This window comes from Dicentrarchus labrax, unplaced genomic scaffold, assembly GCF_905237075.1.
Source record: "Dicentrarchus labrax unplaced genomic scaffold, dlabrax2021, whole genome shotgun sequence".
NCBI lineage: Eukaryota > Metazoa > Chordata > Actinopteri > Moronidae > Dicentrarchus > Dicentrarchus labrax.
Window position 1 is genome coordinate 10,950,991 of NW_026136707.1, and position 22,146 is coordinate 10,973,136.

The following is a 22,146-nucleotide window of genomic DNA, read 5'->3' on the forward strand; positions in this document are numbered from 1 at the left end:
ACCCGATGACTCACGTGTTGGTGACTAAGATTTACAGACTTTAGCTGATGTCATGTTGAGTGACACATGGATGTGTTCACAGACCTGATGTCATTATATTTCTCATTTGTGCTCTTAAAATGCTGAAAATGATCTCTAAATTAAGTAGGCTGGGGGTAGCTGGTAGGGCCATTCAACTTCCACCACCTTTTCACTTCCTTAAGAGAACATAATCAGTGTTTGGTTCACTGGATATTCAGCGGTGAAGATCTGGAGAGAGGAAATTAAACAAAGAGACACCCGGATGGAGAGAGTCAGTCCTGAGTCAGCAGCTAATATTGTTTTGTTTAAAGGTCCAGTGTGTAACATTTAGTAGGGTCTATTATCAGAAATGGAATATTATATTCATAGGTATGTTTTCATTAGTGTATAATCACCTGAGTATAGGAATCGTTGTGTTTTCATTAGCTTAGAATGAGACGGTTTGTTCTACATTTGCTGCCTCCCATAGAGTCCACCGTGTTGAACCGCCATGTTTCTACAGTAGCCCAGAATGGACAAACCAAACTCTGACTGCAGATTGGCCCTGTTGCGTTTTTCTGGAGTTTTGCAGCCACTGTAGTTTCTCCTACACACATCACAGTTCTCATTCCCATGTCGTCAAATACAGACGCGAGTGGTATTCAGTTAGTTTTAATCTGAAACTTCACACTGGTCCTTTAAGAGACCATGTAAGGAATCATTGTTTGTCTTTTTATGCCTCTTTCTCCCTCTTCATTAATAATTCTTATCTGTGCATTTTTTTTTAATTAATCATTTGCTTTTATTTTTATTTTTCATTATTTGTTAAAGAAAAACACAAAAGTTTGCAGATGTGTGTCTGTAATCACAGTGACAAACTGAAAAATACAAACAGCATTATACTTTAAGACCTCTTATATAGCAGTATTTGGTTTGCCATTTAAACAATTGTTTACTTAACTTATTGTTATACAGCTTGTTTTACTATATTATCATTCATTATCTGTGTATTCAGCAGCCTCCTCTGGGTGCTAACAGGAGGGCTTATAGTTGTTGACAAATAGATAAATAAATATTTCAGTCTACTTACAGCTTCATTATAGTGTGTTTTAAATATTTGACTAAAGGTTTATATATTGATTAATGCTAAATATGGGGACTTAAAGTAAACTGTCACCGATGTGTATTCTGTGAATTTGCTCCAGCACTTCTTCTGATGTCCTTTTGGCACATTTTCTACTGAATTAAATGTCTTTGAATGACTCTGCAGAGACTTTTGTGCTCTATGACCTGCTCTAATGCCCTATTTGCCATTGACATCACACACACGCCCTCTTTAACACTTTAACCAACCCACTTAAAATCACTCGATCACTTGTTTACCTCTGACCTACCCCACCCCCCACCCCCACCCCCAGCCCCACCCACACACACACACACACACACACACACACACACACACACACACACACACACACACACACACACACACACACACACACACACACACACACACACACACACATACACACACAGACCACTTCGAATTCTGACAGGTGAGGAGGCTTTAATCCTTTAACAAGATCCCAGAGGAGATGAACGCCTCCTCAAGCTCATGTTTAGCAACAGATCTGGGATCAGTTTACTCATCCAAAGCGCAGGCGTTTACAACTGAAGGGTGAGAGGATGAGTTGGTTCTGGTTCAGCAGCTACAGACAGGTAGAGCACGTTATGGACCCTACACCTGAAATATGTTAATATTCTCCAATTTATTACAGCATGCAAAGCTGGATCAAGTAACAAAAAATAATAATCAACGTATTTTTGATAAGCAATCCACTGTTTAGTGTGTGTGTGTGTGTGTGTGTGTGTGTGTGAGAGAGAGAGAGAGAGAGAGAGAGAGAGAGAGAACCAGAGCTTCCATGCAAGCCCACCAAAAAGAGCCACTTAAGGGATTCTTAAGTGGATCAGTGTCCAACACGTGAAACGCAGCCACTGACACTGACACCAACACATTAACACACACACACACACACACACACACACACACACACACACACACACACACACACACACACACACACACACACACACACACACACAGACACGTCCTCATGCATGGAGTCACGAGAGGCGTGTCTTCTGCACAAACAAAAGCTAAGCTAAATATTTAATACAAAGTTATAGATTTAAATATGACCATTAGGGGATTTACTCTTGTGCTATGTGAACATTATTACTATTTAACTTAGTAATACATACTTTACTCAGTTTTCATTATTTGGAATTTAAATATTTATGAATTTTGTCTCCAGAGACAGAAACCAAAAAAACATCCATTCAGACTGACAAGCTGCAATAAATAAAAACAGTATTTTTGTCATTCTATCCAAGACATCACACTCATCACTTTTTGTAATTCCTGGTCACATTGTATCATAACTGGTTGAGACATTTCTTTTCAAATGAATAGGTGCCATCTTGGAGTTCTATTCTTGTAACACAACCATGTATCATCTCATATTTCATTCTAGTCAGCAGATTATAAATATGAGTGAATCTGAAAGAAACCTACTAGAATTATTTTTGTTTTTTTGATTTCAGGTTTATTGCTGAGAACCTATGACGATGATTCATTCAGAAACGATTTGGCACCGACTCAAATTCCATAACCCTCTTGGTCCAAGGCTGGAGGAGAAGCTGGCAGTGTGCGCTGCAGGAGGGTCTCAGCCTGCTGAACCACCTGTTTAAGCTCTATTCAGGGACGGCCTCAGCCTCCTGATTACCCCAAGTTGGTGACTGGTTTCCATCCAGGCGTACTTGCTTGCAGGTGTCGTTGTTGTGATGATTTTAAATAAATTACACCAAAAATTGGGTTTCATTCAGGGTGCTAATGAACACCTAACTCGTAGTACTTCGGTGTAGTTTTAGTAGGTTTTTGGCTGGACTGCAGATTAGCAGTCACTTGTAAAGAGCACTGACTAAGTTTCCTTATTGCTCTTTAACAATTGTCCTGAGGAGCAAATTAACCAGTCAAATACAATTTCAAATATAAATGAAAATACATACTATTTATATAACGTATGGGCATATACTGATGTCTACCTGTTGTGAGTGACAGTGTTACAACAGTTAAATCTTTGTACTGTACTGACAAACAACAAGTAAATGGGATTAAATCTATTCACAAACACACAAAGACATATTGATTTACTTTCCTTCATCGAATCTCCACACACAGTTTTAAAATGTCTCTTTCAATTTTAGCATCTTTCATGCTCATTCACAGATTAAAATTACTTTTAGCATTGCCAAGGAAGAATATCATCCACACACATTTATACATACCCTCACTAATACACACATACAAGTACACACAACCGCCCGCCCACACACACACACACACACACACACACACACACTGCAGAAATAAGGTCTCATTCAGTCAAACACACATACGTTGACAATAAGTCTCTCTCAGCTCTGCCAAGGCTAAAGAGGAAAACTGGCAAGCGCACACACTCGCTCAGCCTTGTGACCATGCTCTCTGCACTCGATCAAGATGCCAGAGGATGACTGCGAGTAAACTGGCAGTTACAAGAGGAGTGTGTGTGTGTGTGTGTGTGTGTGTGTGTGTGTGTGTGTGTATGTGTGTGTGTGTTGACGTACACGGATGGGCCGTATTCTGATGAGCTGAGAGGCCTCAATGAAAACCCGAGAAAAGAACAACTGAATTTATTCAACAACTAAAGAAGTCTTTCCATACAAAAATTATTACAAAAGTGACTGAGAGAATAAAACTAAAAATATATTTTTTAAATGATCATATAACTTAAGCTTTTGTATCTATCCTCTAAATTTTAGAGATACAGTTGGGTTTTTTTTACAGCTTTTTGAAGTTGATCTTGCATGTAAGAATCAATGTTTAAATGAATATGCTCAGGGGTTTGGCATGTTTGTGTCCATTTAATACTGATGCCTCTATATGACCTACATAAACAAACAGGACCATCAGCAAGAGGATTGGCTATTTCTATATGGTTACTCTTAATGCCTGCCACCGGCTCAAATTTGGTCTGATTCCCCTTAAAATCAATGAAAGGAGGCAGTAGAAACACTACCACGTTTGTCCACAGGGGTCGCCAGAATCAACACAAAATTCCTTGTGGGGGCTTGGTTGTGGTTAAGTCTCATCACTGTTATCAGCATTGTTTTCAACCAGGCCGGGCAGTTGCTTTTAGAACAAATAATCTCTACAAACCTACTGTGTGCAACAAACGACAGACGGTGACAATAACGAAGAATTTAGCATCTAAAGAGCCAAATATTTCCCTTGGTGGAGACAAAACCAGCGCTAAAAGACAGTGAATGTTGAACTTAAATTCACCAGGTGGCCAAATGAATGCTAATAATGCTCTGTATCAACTGAGTGTGTAAATTTTCAATTTAAATTCAAGACATAATGTGTCCTGAGAGTCTGTTATGATTTGGCGCTATACAAATAAAACTGAATTGAATTGAATATCAGAATTGTGTTCACAGGTTGTTTCCAAAATGGCCAAATACCGTAAAACTTCCAATAAGAGCAGGGTCCCTAATAGACGCAGGTCTCTTTTAAAAGCCTGGTGTGGCTACACGTTTTGACAAATAAACGCAGGTCTCCAATAGAGGCCTGGTCTGGATTTTATAGAAATTATCTTGATGTATAAAACTTGCTCTTAAAACCCACCGGGTCGCCTGCTTGAGTGAGTTTTAAGTCGTTTCAATCTCCTACAGAAAACTTAAAACTTTAAACTTCTGTCAATATGTACATGCTGCACATCATTAGATCAGTTATAGATTCTCCACACATTCAATCGTTCACTATATTTTACGAAAACTGTCAACACCAAAGTAAAATGTTAATTCATTCTGACTTACCGGTAACATGGTAAACAAGAGAAACGGAAAAAACCTCTGAAGTGATCATAATAATCATGTTAGTTGTCAAATTTGCTGAACAAAACTCATGAGAAGCAGCAGTTACAGTTTAGTTTAGTTTTGTGCTAAAGGAATTAAAGGCCTGTCCCAAATAGAGGCCTGTCCCCAATAAAGGCAGGGGGAGTTCAGTGATTTAAGCAAATAAACACCCGGGCTATTATTAGAAATTTTACGGTAATCACATAACTGCTTATGAAATTACATCCTGTGAAAATAATTGCCTTGACCTGCCTTACTCTTATAATTTTGAGTTTTTTCTTTCCCACTTACAACTCAATCAGCTGACCTCAGTTACCTCTGTAACCCAATCATCTTGTTGGTGTCAAACAAATCCTCCTTTCTCTGCTGCTGTCAGCTGTCAGTGTCTGACTGACATGACACACCTCAACCCGACAGTCACCTCCTGTGTCTTCACAGCCACCTGTCCAGTGGGTCCTTCCTCTGAGCTCATTAAGAATCCTGCTCCAGATCACCTGCACTCACATCTCCAGCTATTATTCTTCACTCTTTCACCACCACAAGGGTCTGAACTCCATTGGGGGAATATTCCTGTGTGGCTCATAGTATGATTACCCCCATAAATTTATGACACCACAGTGGGGTCTAATTGCCAAAGACTCCTCACATACAGTATATCTTCCACTTTTCCTACTGTGCTTACTATATCAAATATATGTATTTTTACTCTTTAAAGGTCCCCTGTGTAACATTTAGGAGCACCTTTAAGGCCATCTTTCAATTAGTCTCTCCTGATTGAAATTAGAAGTACAGGATATGAAGCTGAGAAACAAAAACACTGGTATGGTCCCCACTTTATGTGGCTATTCAGGGTCATCTGCTCATATCACAGCTGTTCCTCCAGATGTGACTCCTTCCTGGATGATGGAGGGGCAGGAAGAAGGGATGACACAGAGCAGAGGAAAGAGAGATGCGTATTGAGGGCTCATACTCCAGCATCCTTTCCAAGAGACCAAAAAACTGGTGGTGCTCTGTTCCATGTGATAACAAGTACTTCTGAAAAAAAAACAGATTAAAAGAGAAACATGTTGTTAAAGGGTGTTAATGTACTTGGCTCGTGTTTGCACCTGCCTCAACGCACCCTTAATGGTTTGCATTTGGCTTTCACGTAGCGTCCGGCCTTAGAGCACTCGCTCCAGTCGAGACGCCCACGGTGGAAATACTTCTGCTTTCTGTGGAAAAAAGTTATGTCACCTCAGATAAAGTTTGTTTTCATGCGTTTTTGTACTTAAATTACAGCGTTCAGGAGTGTGTTATACCTGCTCCTTTGGATCATTCTCTGAGGAATTGGTCCCTGAACTCTCTCCATCATAGCAAGATGCTCCTTGTTGTCATGAGTCTATAAGCGGACACAGACGCACAAGTGAAGAAAATGTTAACAAAATCATCCTACTTTCAGCATGTAAGCAGTGTAAACACACAGGTGACCTGGTACAATGTAAAGCCTTCGTAGTATTCAAACAGGATGCAGCCAATACTCCACACATCACAAGGGTGACTCCAACCCAACTCTGTGGGAGAGAGAAGAGGGACAAAACCTTCAAAAACAACTAAACTGGACTGACAGCTCCTGGTTACTCCCTAGTCTAAATCAACATCTCTTACCCAGTATGACCTCTGGAGCTCGGTAGTGACGTGTAGAAATGACGGCAGAGTGGTGTTCGTGGTCAAAGGTGGCACTGCCAAAGTCAACAAGTCGCACTGTGGTGTCATTTACTCTCCTCTCGTTGCACTTCTGAAAGAAGACAGAAGGAAAAACTGAACCTAACCTCATCATTTAAAGATTCAGTGTGCAGGGTGTAGTGACATCTAGAGGTAAGGAAGCAGATTGCAACCAAGTGAACACATCTTGTCTCACCCTCCCATTCTTAGCAAAACTATGGTAGCTGCAAATAAAAACGCAAATGTGCTATTAACATAGTTTGTCTGGGTTACTGTAGAAACATGGTGGACTCCCTCTGTAGATATAAAGGGCTCATTCTAATGTAACAACAATGATTCCTATTGTCAGGTGATTATACACTAATAAAAACAATCCATTCCTGCCAATATGCCTGCTCTAAAATTTACAGTAAGTAAGTAATAAGCTCCAAAGAAAAACTGTGCATGCACAAATGTGTTAAAAGAAAAGGAACATTAGCTGCCAGTTAGTTTTGATTTTACTGTTCAGCCAGGATGCAAGGTGAATTTTGTAGCAAGTCAGTGGAAAGACATTCAGACACAAAAGCAAATTCTGTTTGGGGTTAATAAACACAGACTGCACAAACTATCTAGTGATCAAATGTGCACGAATGACACACATGCTGTGTTTTTTGTACAGATTAAATCAGATTTAACATGGTAATTACTGAAGGTGCTAGTAGGCAGGTTTATTACCTTTGGACAGAGCCAGCTAGCTTTTCCCTCAGCTTCCAGGCTTTATGTTAAGCTAAGCTAACTACAGCTGCCTGGAGCTTCATACTTATGTACGAAAGTTTAACCAATAAATCAGCAAAAAGGAAAAGTTTTCAATTCCGAATAAGTTTGGCTAATTTTGGTTTGTTTAAAGCCTGCATGTTTGTCTCACTGCTCTGTTTTGTGCCCTATTAGACATATTTTTAGTAATAACTTATGAGTACAATGTTATTATTACCGATAGGAATGATGGCCAAGTTTTCTTTTTTAAACGGAATTTTTCTATTATATGGAGAATTTAAAAATGATATTTCTTCAAAAGATGCCACACATTGTGCTGTGAGGTCAGCGAACCTAACCCACAGTCATCCTGGATTAATATGTGCACCTAAAGGGAACACGTGGGTGGTTCACTGAGCAAAATTTGCATCCAAGTGCGCAACACAAAGCAATCTTCCTGGCTGTTCTGCCTGCATTAATCCCTGCTTATTTAACATCCTTAATTTTCTTAAAGGCCCCAGCCCTCATGCCTGCAGTCGTTTCTAACCTTCTCAGAGTTGTATATGAGGGAGTAGTCTGAGTTGACAAAGAGGATGTTCTCAGGCTTCAGGTCGGTGTGAGTCAGCTTGTTGTCATGGAGAACTGCAGTGGAGACAGAGGCAGGGGAGGAGGAGGAGGGAAAGTAGATTAAGATTTATCAGGAGACAGCCAACGCCCTCATCTGGTCGAGTTTTCTGTTGGTTAAACAGTTAGACATCATGAGACATTTATCGGAAACCTTTGTGAAACCAGCTTGTGTGCTGAAATCCTGATTAAATTAAACAGAAGGGAATCATAAATGATCATACTGATCATTTATAACTCATAAATGTGCTCTTTTTCTCAGCACCACCTTGCATCACTATACAGACCAATTCACCAGTAAGTAAGAGCACCTCAGTAGCTGTTATGTACAGCTGTCAAGCTTCTGAAGTTTGAGGACGACACCACCCTCATTGGGCTCATCTCTGGTGGAGATGAGTTTGCCTACAGGTGTGAGATTGACCGTCTAGTGACCTAGACGGAACAATGTGGAGCTCATCTTCGGATATGATTGCAGAATCCAGGAAGAGCCCAGCCGCCTCCATGTGACTCCTCCGTCAACACTTCTTGGACACGATCATCACCCGGGACCTCAAGTGGGAGCTGAACATCTTATCCCCTCCCATAAATATGAGAGTGTATGGGAGTGTCTACATCTGACTCAGTCTTTTGTAATTTTATCTCTGCACATTGCACATCTTTGTACTATGATCTTTCCATTTTAAAACAGTTACATTTGTCATATTTGTTATTGGAAATTTCAATTTTATTGAAATGGGGAAACTGGGATTAGTATTCATAAATCAGTATTTTTCATTATCAATATTTTCTTATGTTCAATATAATATGCATAACTATGTTTTAATTAGTGTATAATCACCTATCATCAGATTTTTTGTGTTTTTGTTGCCTTAAAATGGGCTGTTTTTATCTACAGATGCCTCGAGTTGCCTTCCATTGAGGATGGATCTACAGTAGCCCAGATCGGACAAAACTAAAACTGGCTCTAGAGAGGTCCATACGCATTTTTTGCGAGTTGCACAGCCACCATAGTTTCTCCTTTGCACTTGCGTGGGTGAAGCGAGTGAGTTGCAATCTGCAACTACACTTCTAGATGTCACTAAATCCTACACAATGGTCCTTTAAATTCAATCAATTAATCAAGAAAACAACCAAGAGATTAATTGATAATGCAAATAATCATAAATCACAATTGTCTTTAACCTGGTATGGGATGTGAATATGGAACATGTGCATCATCTTCTGGTAACAGTCACCCTCTAAATATCTACTTGGCCTGTTTGCTGCTGCATCAGTGACAGCTGTGAATAATCGGCTCACTGTCGCCACTGACACTGAACCAGGAGTGCGAGAGAAAAAAGCAAAGATGGTACAGTTAATGTGATGCATGTTGGACTCACAGCTGACAGCGTGGCAGATCTGGTGGGCCATGTGTCGGATCTGGTTAATGGGATAAGGCAGGAAGTTGTTTGCTTTCAAGAAGTCAAAGGTGCTGAGAGACAGCAGCTCAAAAGAGATGCACACGTGGCCATAGTAGTTAAACCAGTCCAGCATCTGCACACAGTGACTGATGGGAGAAGAAACACAGAGATGAAATGTTTCAGACAGAAAAAGAGAAACATCATCACAAGCTCACTCACTGTTTGTTGTCAGGGTCTCTCTCGCTGATCTTCTCCAGCACATTGATTTCCAGTTTGGCTGCTTCTCTGTATTTATCCAAGTTCTTAATGATCTTCAGAGCAATTTGATTTCCTCCTCTGGGTGTCAAAACACTGTGTTATTAAAAGTAATAAACACAACATGTATTTCATATTGGTCCAACTTTCACCATGAAGATAATTACCTGCTGTGGTCCAAACATTGTACCACCTTCCCAAAAGTTCCCTCACCTAAAGTGTCGACTATCTCATCTGAAAGACAAATTGAGGCGAAATTAAAGCTGGAGAGTTTGTTAGGAAGGCTGCCAACACTTCGGAACTAACTGAAACCTACATCTGTCTTCAAGGAGGTCCCCACTTTTGTAGATCAGGTGGCCATTCTCAGTGTCCCTTTCATTGTCGTCGGCAGCCTCATCGCTGCTCCGCTGGAAACAAAGTCAACCACACTTATGACAGGTGGAGCAAAGGAGAAAAGAACTGTCCAGAGATCAGCCTGCCTCTGTTATTCACTTTCCAACTATAAACAGAGTGGCATCTTATTCTGGGTCCTAAAGGTCAAAGGTTATCACGATCTGGATTTACCCCTGGCTAAGACTGATGCATGCAGATACAAACAAATCTGCACTGACAGGTTCTTTAAAACTGCTGTTGAGTCCTAACACTTTATAAGTAGCTGGATAATGTGTATTGGTTGATCCTATCGGAGAGTACTAAGTCAACAGGTGGAGTTCAACTACTTCAGTGCAAGGTGGAAACATAATTATACTGCAGAATCTCTTAATGCAGCCGTGATAAAAACAAATCCCCCAGAATGCAGGCTTCTACACATTTAAGTTGCTCCTGATGACCCAAGCTTGTTCTAAAGGAGGTTAATAAGAAATGTCAAATGACTTCTGGCCTCTTTGGAGGAGCTCTATTTCCATCCACATTCTGAGACTGTTATTAATATGAGAAGCCCAGTGTGTGCTGAGGAGGCACTTACTGCAGGATGAGGGCCACGAAATAGACGAGCAAGTGACAATTATAAACACACACAGTCTGCATGTGATTTCTTGTAAGACAATTGAGGAGCTTAAAGACAAAATTAAGACATAGTGCAGATGATTGCAGGTCCACCACGATGCAGAGGCGACAGAATTATTTGTAAGAAACAGATACAAGAACACAGCAAATGCATGCACAGAGACTGAGATACTCACAGAGAGGCAGAGGCAAATACAGTCCAGAAAACCCTTATATAGAGAGCACAGCTCTGTCTTTCCCATTACGCAGGAGTGCAAAGCTACTCAGGAGACGAGAAGAGCGTGAGTGGAAGAGAATGAAGGATGGAGGGAGGTTGTGGTAAAATGAAGGCAGGTGAAGCAGCAGAAGAAAAACTAGACCACGAGGAGTTGAGGAGAGAAAAAGCACAGAGGACGGGACAATACAATATCAAAGCAATGGCACAGAAAAAATAGAGGGCATGGAGTTGTAACAAAGTAAAAAATAGCCTGCAGTGTTGTCAGCGGAAACCAGAAGTGAAGGAGAGACACGACACAGTCTAGCCACAAAAAAAACGACAGATGAAGAAACACCGTAACAGGAATAAAGAAAAAGTAGAAATCAAACACGGGAAACAAGAAAGCTGAAGCACAGACAAAAACAGAAAGTGACGGACAGAAATGAGACGAAGGAGGAGGAGGAGGACAGATAGAGAGAGTGAGAAAGAGAGAGCAGAGACAGATGCTAATAATAAACTTTGGTCACAACCCCCTGAGAAAGTCTTCAGAGGAGAATCAAGATGTGGTCAGGGGGAGCGAAGGAGGGGAGATCCAGTTTCACTCAACTAACTTACTCTCCTCCTTGCACCTCCTTAACCCCTGCAGTATGTTTTGCCACACCTGTCCGGCTCTGCATGCTACAGATACCTTTCAATAGACAGTGCATGCTTTCTTTACAGAAATAACTGACATGGCTCTCGTAAAGCTTTTATTTTATAGTTCATGTTCGAAGGGACACAGTGAACAGAGATGTACACGTTTTTTAGAATAACATGAAGTAATGTCTTTTAAAAAATAATAATAAAAACTGTTAAAATATTCTTCTGAAATCTCATTGTTAATACAATTGTGTTAGTCGCAGTAGCACCGGTGATGTAAAACCACGCTTTTATAAATGTAATTATATAAAACAGCAGGAAGAATGTTTTAAAAACTCAAATAATCTCAAACAGGTCAACTAGACACACCAGTAACAAACCTGATGAAGTAATCAGTAACAAAAAATTAGACTTTAAAACTATTTTGTATCATATTGTTTGAAATGAACACAGGAAATGTCCGAACCGGACAAAATGTTTCTATCAGGCTGAAAAATGATGTCTGTTTTGGAGGCTCGTGGTGTACGCGTCACACAGTCAGGTGCTCCTCTTCGTAGTCTTGTCCAGGTGATATCAAGATGTCACCGTAAGGCTCGTGCTGCTCCACACGTACCTTCCCGGCCGATAAAATCTCTACAGACGAGACACGCAGGCCAAGTTAAAAATATCCTCTTTGTGCTCAGCTGACCACAGAAAAGATCAAGGTAGGAAAAATCAGGATGATTGCACATATTAACACAACAATATATCACTTTTACAACAGCTTAAATTGGTTAAATTATCTATATTTTAAACCCAATCCTTTCTCTATGAACTATTGTACATGAACCCCCGGTGTGTTATCGGTCCTCATCATACAGATGCCAGCGGTGTCCCTCAGCTCCTAAACTGTAAATCAGATCTCATAACTCACTGACCACATAGTGATTAAAGAGCTTCCTCCGGTGTTGATTCCTGTGGCATTAACACAATTTCAACATGAGTAATGGGATGATTCAATGATAAGTGAAACTGATGCCTTACCCAGAAGCCTCTGAAAAATGTTGCTGACAGTTCTGCGGTCGACCTCTGGCGGCAGAAGAGACTGAAACAGCACAGGTGCTATTTCTTGCTCGTCCAACTCCGGCAGCAACCTACACACACACATACACACACGCACGCACGACGCACGCACGCACGCACGCACGCCGCACGCACGCACGCACGCATGCACATGCACACGCACACGCACACAACATACATACATACATACATACATACATACATACATACATACATACATACATACACACACACACACACACACACACACACACACACACACACACACACACACACACACACACACACACACACACACACACACACACACACACAATCTTATCTCCAAATTTAACTAAATGCAAACACTGGGGAAAACAAACTTCTCAGCTCTGACCTTGAACTGGTTAATAATGGTGTTGCATTCACTGTCATTACCCAGGTGACTCTGCTGCAGCTCTTTCCAGCAACTCGTCCGCTACCTCTGGGATGTCCTGCAGTGTAGAAACAGACCTGGAGACAAGGGACCTGCCAACACACACGTGTGCATATAAGCATGACTGCGCGCACACACACACACACACACACACACACACACACACACACACACACACACACACACACACACACACACACACACACACACACACACACACACACACACACACACACTTGACACATCTTTCTTTGCTACCTACCCTTCTCTTTCAGATGAGGGCATGGGGGAGATCTCTCGAGACACCTCCTGTTGATCAGAGCCCTCCAGTGGCAGCGAAATATGGTCTGGACAAACACACACACATTTGAGGACATTGGTTTATATTCATTCCCTGGAGGCTTGTCCTAACCCTTAACCACAAGTGATACATGCCTAAACCCCAACCTCTGACCTCAGCGTCACCCTAGGGAAGACACAAACCGCTTTAACTAACTAGCTGAATGCAGCTGCAGCACAACAAGTTCAACCCCCAGTTAGACAACAACAGCAGTGTCAGTTTACCTGAGATATCAAACATCTCTGATTCTGCCACATCTCTGGGGACCTGTATTCACACACACAATTAGTTTTTCATCTTGTGACATTTTCTTCCTGCACAAAAACGCTTCACAGAGCGAACAGGAGCGACACAAACGTGCTTCCACACCTCCCTGGGGCTGAGCTCAAGTCTCTCCTCCTCCCTCCTTTCGGCCTCCTCGGCCGCCTCCACCATCTCGCGCTCTAGTTCCTTTTCAGAGTCGGTGGACTCGGGCCCTCTCTCGCCGACCTGCAGGTTCGAGCCTGAGAGAGGCGTGATGGTCGCAGCCTGTCTCCATAGAAACTCAACCTCTTCAGGCAAGACTGCAAGGGGAATAAAAAAATAGCTTTGTGGTTTATTTTTGAAAAGGTTATTTGAGTCACATCCTTGAAAACAGTAGGTGGAAAAAGAAATGGTGATATGTAACAATTTATAGATAGCAATGAAAATATTATCAGAAGATTAACCACCTTTATATTTTAACTATAAATGTTTGTTTGATTGATTGATTGATTGATTGATTGATTGGTTTATTTTTAGTCTTGCTCGCAGCTCTAGAGATGGCAATGTCAATCTGTCTGTTGGTCCCTCCACCACTTCGGTTCAGACTACTACCACTACTGGATGGGTTGCCATTCATGTTCCCCTCAGGATGAACTGTAATAAACGATTCCTTAATCTTTAATCCAGCACCATCATTAGGTCATTAGATCAAATGGAGGTAGAAACCCCCTTAAACATCTGTTTGCATATCAATTCTTGTGCCCGCTCCACCACTCGTTAGACCTGTCAGTGAAAGGAACGTCGAAGAGGAAAGAGTGAACGTGTCGGCATCTTTAACATTTAGCTCAAAGCACTGCTGTGTCTAAGTACAGCCTCATAGAGCTGCTAACACGACGGCAGACCTTTAGACATGTCTGTATGTGTGTGTGTGTGTGTGTGTGTGTGTGTGTGTAGCAGACATAATTTGGTGTGTCAACATATGTCACAAATCCTTTCCATTAGTCAGGTGATGAATAGTCTACTTTATGTAGAGCCACTCAAAAAAACAGACGTACAAGTTTTGTCTTTGAAGTTGTGTTTGTTCTTTACAACAGGCTCAAATGCACCGTGACTCAGATACAATATAAAGCCTCAACACAGCCAGAGTCCTCCCACACAGGTGTTTTCACTTACGTTGCCTGATTAGACCTGATTAGGACTGTGTGGCTCATTAACGATGGCTCAGTTCCATCCAAGTGTCCCACTGAGACATGACAGTGTGACAGTGAACCAGCATGAACAATACAAGGACCCTGAAACTGAAGCAGCTAAATGGAATCCAGCCATCATTAATTTTATTATTTACACCTGTGAGCCTTCAGCTGATGTTTTGGGGGGATTCTGACGGTGCACTGCTGTGTTTTCTTTGCAGGTGTGTTACTGACTGGTGCAGGGATTGTTGAGGAGCTCAGCAGCAGGGAGCGTCCTGTGAGAGGAAGGCGGTGGGTAAAGTGGACGTCTGGTCTCAGTATGAGGGTTGTCGATCTGCTCTTGCAGCACCTCCTGGGAGATCTGCGTCTCCGGGTCGAAGAAGATCAGCTGCCTCTTCCTCCTCCTTGTCCTCACCTCCGGGGAGGGAACATCCTGGACATGGGAGGCGTGTGGGAAGTAAACTTTCCAGAACCTTCCTCCAGCAAATGTAGTCTAGGTAGCACTTTATAACAAGGTATTCTTTCATGTATTTAAGTTGTAATTAATGGTTTTATTCATGGTTAATTAATAATGTGTTATAGATGAGTTACAAACCATATATAAGAACATCTTTTGGGTTGCCAGGCTGTGATAAATCCCTTTTGGTGCAGTTTATCCTCCTTCATTTTTGACATTTACTTTGTCTTTTTACCTCTTTCATCATCAGAAAAACCCCTCCAAATATACCTTTTAACCACTGGACCAAAAACAGTTTAATAACAATATATTAACAATTATAAATACAGGCATTTGTAACAAACCTTTATTAACTAATTATTAACATTTATAACTGCCAGTTTATCAGAAAGTTAAACTCATGGCCCTTTATGAATAAGATTCAAAAGACGTTGTTTTATTAACTATTATTATCAATTATAAATTATTATCATAATTGTGTCTTTGTGGAAGAGCATTAACACCTGCAAACCTGGCAACCCATTATTGTTCTGAATGACTTATAACTGATGAATAAAGCATTCACATTCATTTATTAATCAATAATAAAGTCAGTTAAAACACCTCATTAGTAAAAGAGGTTGTTCAGTCTCTTGAACAGAAACATAAGCCGGCACCTCTAACTCTGGAGTTGGTCTTTCACGTTGCTCTGCAGCAGATGGTGGCGAGGCGAGGACGGGCACAGATACAGGGGTCTGCTGGTCTGTGGGGGGTCTGGGCATCTCCAAAGACAGACCTGTCTCTTCCTGAGGCAACAACACGGCGTCTTCACCGGAGACCGTCGTCGGCTGTAATCTGACGCAGGTAAGTAGAAACACAGTCAGTGTGTACTTGTGTGTGATCTGTGTGCGCTGATGTTTCCATTTGCATCTGGATCATTTACTCAATAGTGGATCCTGTGAGCTCTTTTGTTCTCTCTCTCTCCAGGTCTCCCTCTAGTCCTCCCCTTTCCATCTCCCTCTCTTCCTCCCCTGGTGTCACTTCTTCTCTTGGTATGTCCAAATCTGTTAGAAAAGGATAAAAGAAGAAAAAACACAACTATGAGTCCTTCTTCCTTTTCACCTCAAACCCCCCATAATTACACAGTATAATGTAATAAACAAGGTTGTTATAGTGGTGTGGAAAAAACATTTTAGTAACTGAAAGAAAAATAACCTACTTACAAAACTAAAATAAAATAAAAATATAGAGGAAATGTTGTTAGTTTTAGTCTTTTGGGTTTCAACACAATCTCTTGACCCTTACAAACATTTACCATAGTATAATGAAAAGATACTAAAACTAACACTGTAACTAATAAAAACTAAACATATTTAAACAATAAAAAACAAACTGAAACTAGTAAACCCACTCTGGAAAACTAACTGAAACAGAGTTAAAAATAAAAATGAAAAGCAAAATAAAATTAAAAAACTAATAACTTTGGTAGTAATTTGACAGGATGTAATACATTTTTATTTCATTATATCACAACACTCGCATTTTGTAACAATCTGCTGCAATTTGCAATAAACAGCCTGAACCCAATATGTAATATATTTTCACACATTTTGTAATAAATTACATTTTAAATACGTTTTTTGCTTTTTGACAGCCTTTTTAGGGGAACCCTATCAAATAACCATTGTAGTAGTCGACCCTGCTGGAATTCTTTTTTTCAAGCTGAGCATTGGCTGTATCTATAAGCTGATAACAAGATGATCTTGTTACTGCTTTTTTGTGGCTCTTTAGACTAAGATCAGAGTCAAATATAACAGGTCATATTTATTTGGGAAGTTTATTTTATCTTAATTGTTAAAACATGACATTTACAGATGAAGACATCTATTTTGGTTGGTTATTACATAATGCACCTTATTATTACATTTTCATCATGATAAAAGTGTAACTCAATTTTGTAATAACCACCACAATATGTAATAATTTATTACAGCTCCTAGTTTTGCTACACACCTTCGGGAAAGTGATCTGTTTGGGCCAAGAGGAAGTCAATAGTATCTGGATGCTGATCGACAAGCTCCTCACCCTCAAACTAGCAGAGAGAAGAAGAAAGAGAAGAGATAAATGGATCTCAGTGAGGATTAGTAGAAGATCTGATACAAAAATGTGAACATCTTTGCATGAGCCTCTTTCTGACAACTGTACCTCTGCCACAGGGATAGTGACTGGCTCTGTCTCTCTCAGAGTAATGGTGTCAGGAGATGCAGTTATCCCTGGGGGACAAAATATGGACGACATTAATAAGAGAAGCCACTATTTCAACGAGCCACTGAAACCAGCAGGAGAGGATGCAAGTAATCAAGCTGCAATTAAAGTGTTCTCTTCTGCCGAGAAAAATCCGGCTGCACAAACACTTTCTGACACCGCGGCATCAGCCTCAGCCAATTAGGAGGATGCTGTTGAAGGCAGTCTTCCCTGACCTGACCTACAGTATCTTTCTGCTGTATGATCTTCAGTAGTCCTGCCTCGATCTGCACAATCTGAGCTCTGTCTACATTCCTGTGACCTGTTGGTATTTCTGCGCATATCACTGCACATAAACTGACATACTGTACATTTCTGGACCCGTTTGAATACGTCTTTCTGTAAAGCTGACATTTAATTAAAGCTCACATAATTAGGACAGGCTTTGTGTATCGTATTGTTTTCTGGCATGTAGATTCGTCAAATACCATTTCAAACAACTATAAATATAATGGAAAAAATGGGAAAAGCTCTACTCAAGTAGATCTTGAGTTGGTATTATTTTGTCAATTTTGTAAATATTTTTAATAGTATTAATAGTATACCAAGTGCTTTTCACACAGTCATGGTCCTCATATAAAAACTGAAACAGGTTTTGGTTGCTGTTATCATTCCTGTTGATACTGGACATTAAAAGGTCGTTTCTTAATGTGCCTCCGATTTGAATATATTCAAGAGTCCAAACTCACAGCCTATTTACTACACAATTCCCTATTTTTATTACTATCTACACCCTGCCGCTTAACAGGGAAACACTGTCTGTGAATGTTATACTACAAAGGCTGTAACCCTGGAGGATATGCACCTGATTTATCAGACTGCTGAAGTCTATTATTAGCGTCAGATAAACTTTTGAATACATTTTGAGAACGAGAACTCTGGATTTTATCTCCCTTCACTGAAAGTGCATTATGGGTCCTTTAATGACCAGAATGAAGAAGAGGAATTATTACAGCAAGAAAAACTGTTTCAATATTTATATTTGCACTTGACTATTGTCTTAAAACAGACTTAAAACTTTTCTTTTAATCATACTACACCACGGTCAAAAGTCTGTTGATCACACCTTTCTGTAATCGACTCATCAGCTCCATCCACTCAGCACTAGATTGTTTTTCAGCCTCAGAGGGAGCAATTCTCAGATCATGTATGTTTCGTGCTTCAAGATCCTGGTCTGCGTGCCAGCAGCCGGCTCTCTTTCACTCCCTCTGTTGGCCGTACTGCCTCCTGTTCCATCCCATCTTCATTATTACTGAATAAATCTGTTAAACTTTATCTGCCTCCTTGTCTGTGTCCTGTGTCTGGGTCCAATATTAAACTGAAGCGTAACACTAGTGTGTGATTTTAACGTCGCCTTTCTGATAAAAATCTATCATGACCTCATCAGGGTTATCTTTAGCCACAAAAAACCTTATACAAACCTCTGTTATGAGTAAAGTGATTATGTTGAATGACACTGTTGCCATGCCAGTTTAATGATCAGCTTGATGTGCATTTTTCTTTCCTTTTTAAAATCTTCCAATTAGTCTTGTGTATAGTGCTATCAGTTGGTTTAAGCCCTCATTAAGGAATAATAATAATCTATAAACAGGTTTAATTGTTTGTTTTCTGTAAGAGGCATTTATTACATTTTTAATTTTCTTAAGAGTCATTTCTGTTATTTTTCTTCTACAGTAGATTCTATTTTTTCTGCTGCAATGCCCCAATGCCCTGCAGAGATCATTATTTTCATGTCATTACAGCATGTCGAGTCATCCTACCGCTTTCTAGTGCAGCAGCAGCAGCAGCAGCAGCAGCAGCAGCAGCTGGGCTGGTCGGTTCAGGACGCTCAGGAGAGGTTTCTCTCAGATACTCTTGACCCATCTGAGGGACACAGAACAGGCAGAGGACACTTATCCTCGAAGTACAAACATTTAGAGGATTTTCAGGTTCACCTTCAGCTTACAAATGTCTGCTAAGCTCTGGTGTATTAAGACAAGTAGTCATGTAGTCATGTAGTCATGTACTGTACTAAAGCACAAACTTGTAGTACTTTCTGCTTCTACTCCATTACATTTCGGAGGGAAATAATGTACTTTTTACTCCACTGAATGTTTCTGATTGATTTAGTTCATTTACAGATTAAGATTTTTAGACACAAATCATATGAAGAGTTATAAAATATGCTTTGTTAGAAGTTAAACTGCTCAATTAGTCGATTAATCAATTAGTTGATGGACAGAAAATTAACTATTTTGATAACTGACTGTTTTTCACACAAAGACGTTTCATGGTTCCAGCCATGAGGATTTGCTGCTTTTCCTTTTAATTATCTTTAGTGTTATTGTAATAACTACAACAGTAGAATCCTGATTTTACATACACATAATGCATAATAATAAAAATAAATTATATAATAATGCATATAAAGATATAATAGAATAACAACATTTTTCTGCATTGAGTAATTTTACTTTTAGTACTCTAAGTACATTTTCCTAATTATACTTAAATACTTCATCAGAGAATTGGAATACTTCCTCCTGCACTGCTGACTTGTGTCTTGGGGTACCTGTATCAGTGTACTGGGACTGGGCATGGTATCCTTCATGTACATCATTCCGAATAAAGGGTCAGGAGCTCCTTCTGTCTCCTCCAGGAGAGCCAGGGCGTCCGGGAAGTCCAGAGCTTGTCTGAGAGAAACCAGGAGGCCCACAAGCAACAAACAGGAGTTATTTTGTGTTTGTAAATGCAGATAAAACATGTGAAATGTTGAGCAGCTGTTCTGACCTGCTGTGGTCATCCATATCAATTTTCTGGGACGATTTCTGTTTCAGGAGCTGACCCACAACGGTCTGAAGTTCCTCTGGAAGGAGACAAGATCAAGGTCAACAACCGGTGTCTCTTTCCTTCAGTCTGTTAATGAGCCATTTATGAACTTCCTTACCCAGGAGAATAGCACATTGTCGGTGGTAGACGAGGATGACGCCGTACTGGAGCTGGGAGGAGAGGTAGAGGGAGAAGCGAGGTCGTGGCAGACCAGGTCGAGGTGGTGGGACCTGCTCCAGCACGTAGTCCATGATGTCATCACTGTGTGGGCATTAGCTTTATTACAACTGAACAGATTCAGCCACAGTTCAGCCTGACGATAAATATGTGACAATGGCTGAAATAAGTTCTCACCAGGTGCTTTTGACGTTGACTTTTAGGAAATCGCGGCGAGGAACTCTGATGCCTTTTGTAGCAACCAGCCTGAAATGGACACAGAGTATTAATACAATGACTCAATTGTAGAGAAACAAAAGATTACAAAACACATCTTTGGCCATAACTTAACAATTCACGACAATATTTCACAATTAGTCAGACAGTGAATTAGTGTATTAGTAAGCCAAAAAACATATCATTCCTTCAAAGTCTGGACAGACATGGATATTAAATTATTATATTTCCGCTGTAAACCTTGGTCAGTCTTAATGTGAATAAAGCACATTTTAATTGAAAAAAAAAAAACACTTTCTTAAAGCCTTTCCTTTGCTCTTTTTGCCATAATGTATGTATATATATATTATATATATAACCTTTGACCTCATCTTCAAAGTCTTTTGTAAAGAGGACTTCAAAGGCTTAGACTAGTTGTTTTGGCTACAGTGTGTATGTTATAGATATTTGTTATCTTTGCCTCTGAAGCACCTGCAGTCCGGGCTGTGTGCAGTTTATATGGTGGACAATCCGGAGTCTAAGTTTATCTATTAAAGATATTAAAGACTCACAAAAGAAGAAATAGTGCGTCAGTTGGACTTTTCACTATGGAAATCTTTACAATAATGCTGATACCTTTAAACCTCCTTAAACCTTATTAACTTCAGTCAATCTTCACATTAATTATTAAGGTGTTTGTCCACTTAATTGTTAAGCAGTTTAAATGTCCTGTCCCCTGAGAATAAAGGTTTGGGCATAAAATTCAATTTCAGTGAGCTTGAGTTTATATTCAAGGTATTTGTACCTATTAAGCGACAATGGAGGCATTTAGGAAGATTTTTGATGGTTTAACGTCCACTTAACAAAACCAGCAGAGTTGAAGTTTAGACTCTAAATGTAAGTCTAAATTAATAATAATAATAATAATAATAATTAATAATCTAACACAGCAGTTTCATAGATTCCCCGTTAATAATGGGCTAATAATACAGTTCATATACCACTTTAAAGTCATTTCACTGTACATATAGTTGGATTTAAAACAGTTTTACTCACCAGATTGTAGAAAAACATCCTGTATGACGCTTTAAAACTGCCGGGTAGAAAAACATTTCCGAAAATCTTTCAGAAAATCAATAAAATGGCTGATAAAGGCCGATAACTTACAGATATTAGTCCACACCAGAGCTGATTTTCTTCAGTGTGTGTGGTGGGAGATGAATGTCGGTTTATTTATTGTTGTTTGAGACAAGCTGATTGGTCTGTCCCACTGAAAGCAGCTGTAAATAAAGTGTGGTCTTTGTCCCATTAGTTACATGTTAAAATCTACCACATGTAACAATGATCCCACACTTTCAAAATAAGAGCTCTGACAAATAATAAAAAGTAACTGCAGATGTTTAAGTTCAATCAAACATCTTATGATACAAAACGCTAAATATTTCATTAATACTGTAGGGTTTTT

General features: G+C 40.0%; 2 protein-coding genes across 2 annotated transcripts; both read right to left on the bottom strand.

The window, feature by feature from the left end:
* Window positions 1-3,720: 3,720 nt before the first annotated feature.
* clk2b (CDC-like kinase 2b) lies at window positions 3,721-11,363 on the bottom strand. The gene is made up of 11 exons (XM_051407449.1): window positions 10,853-11,363; window positions 9,988-10,078; window positions 9,839-9,905; window positions 9,636-9,752; window positions 9,396-9,562; window positions 7,940-8,034; window positions 6,604-6,733; window positions 6,427-6,509; window positions 6,258-6,337; window positions 6,080-6,170; window positions 3,721-5,994 (listed from the first exon to the last, which is right to left on the bottom strand). The coding sequence occupies exons 1-11, from the start codon at window positions 10,916-10,918 to the stop codon at window positions 5,812-5,814; spliced, it is 1,170 nt and encodes a 389-aa protein (XP_051263409.1). The 5' UTR covers window positions 10,919-11,363; the 3' UTR covers window positions 3,721-5,811.
* Window positions 11,364-11,608: 245 nt separating this feature from the next.
* LOC127367337 (meiotic recombination protein REC8 homolog) lies at window positions 11,609-21,073 on the bottom strand. The gene is made up of 17 exons (XM_051407099.1): window positions 21,069-21,073; window positions 20,664-20,732; window positions 20,428-20,570; window positions 20,271-20,346; window positions 20,053-20,173; window positions 19,262-19,364; window positions 17,403-17,470; window positions 17,211-17,289; window positions 16,141-16,261; window positions 15,875-16,052; window positions 14,996-15,194; window positions 13,698-13,891; window positions 13,553-13,595; window positions 13,251-13,335; window positions 12,991-13,080; window positions 12,535-12,644; window positions 11,609-12,144 (listed from the first exon to the last, which is right to left on the bottom strand). Exons 1-17 carry the CDS (start codon window positions 21,071-21,073, stop codon window positions 12,041-12,043), a joined length of 1,788 nt encoding a protein of 595 aa, XP_051263059.1. The 3' UTR covers window positions 11,609-12,040.
* Window positions 21,074-22,146: the final 1,073 nt, after the last annotated feature.

Excerpts from the sequence above, each read along its gene's own strand:
- LOC127367337 (XM_051407099.1), bottom strand. Across the intron at positions 20,571-20,663 it reads GTCAACGTCAAAAGCACCTG|TGATGACATCATGGACTACG; the intron begins GTGAGAACTTAT and ends ATGCCCACACAG. Across the intron at positions 13,596-13,697 it reads TTGAGCTCAGCCCCAGGGAG|GTCCCCAGAGATGTGGCAGA; the intron begins GTGTGGAAGCAC and ends GTGTGAATACAG.
- clk2b (XM_051407449.1), bottom strand. The coding sequence starts at position 10,918 with ATGGGAAAGACAGAGCTGTGCTCTCTATATAAGGGTTTTCTGGACTGT. Across the intron at positions 6,338-6,426 it reads AAGGCTTTACATTGTACCAG|ACTCATGACAACAAGGAGCA; the intron begins GTCACCTGTGTG and ends GTCCGCTTATAG. Across the intron at positions 6,171-6,257 it reads AGAATGATCCAAAGGAGCAG|AAAGCAGAAGTATTTCCACC; the intron begins GTATAACACACT and ends TTTTTTCCACAG.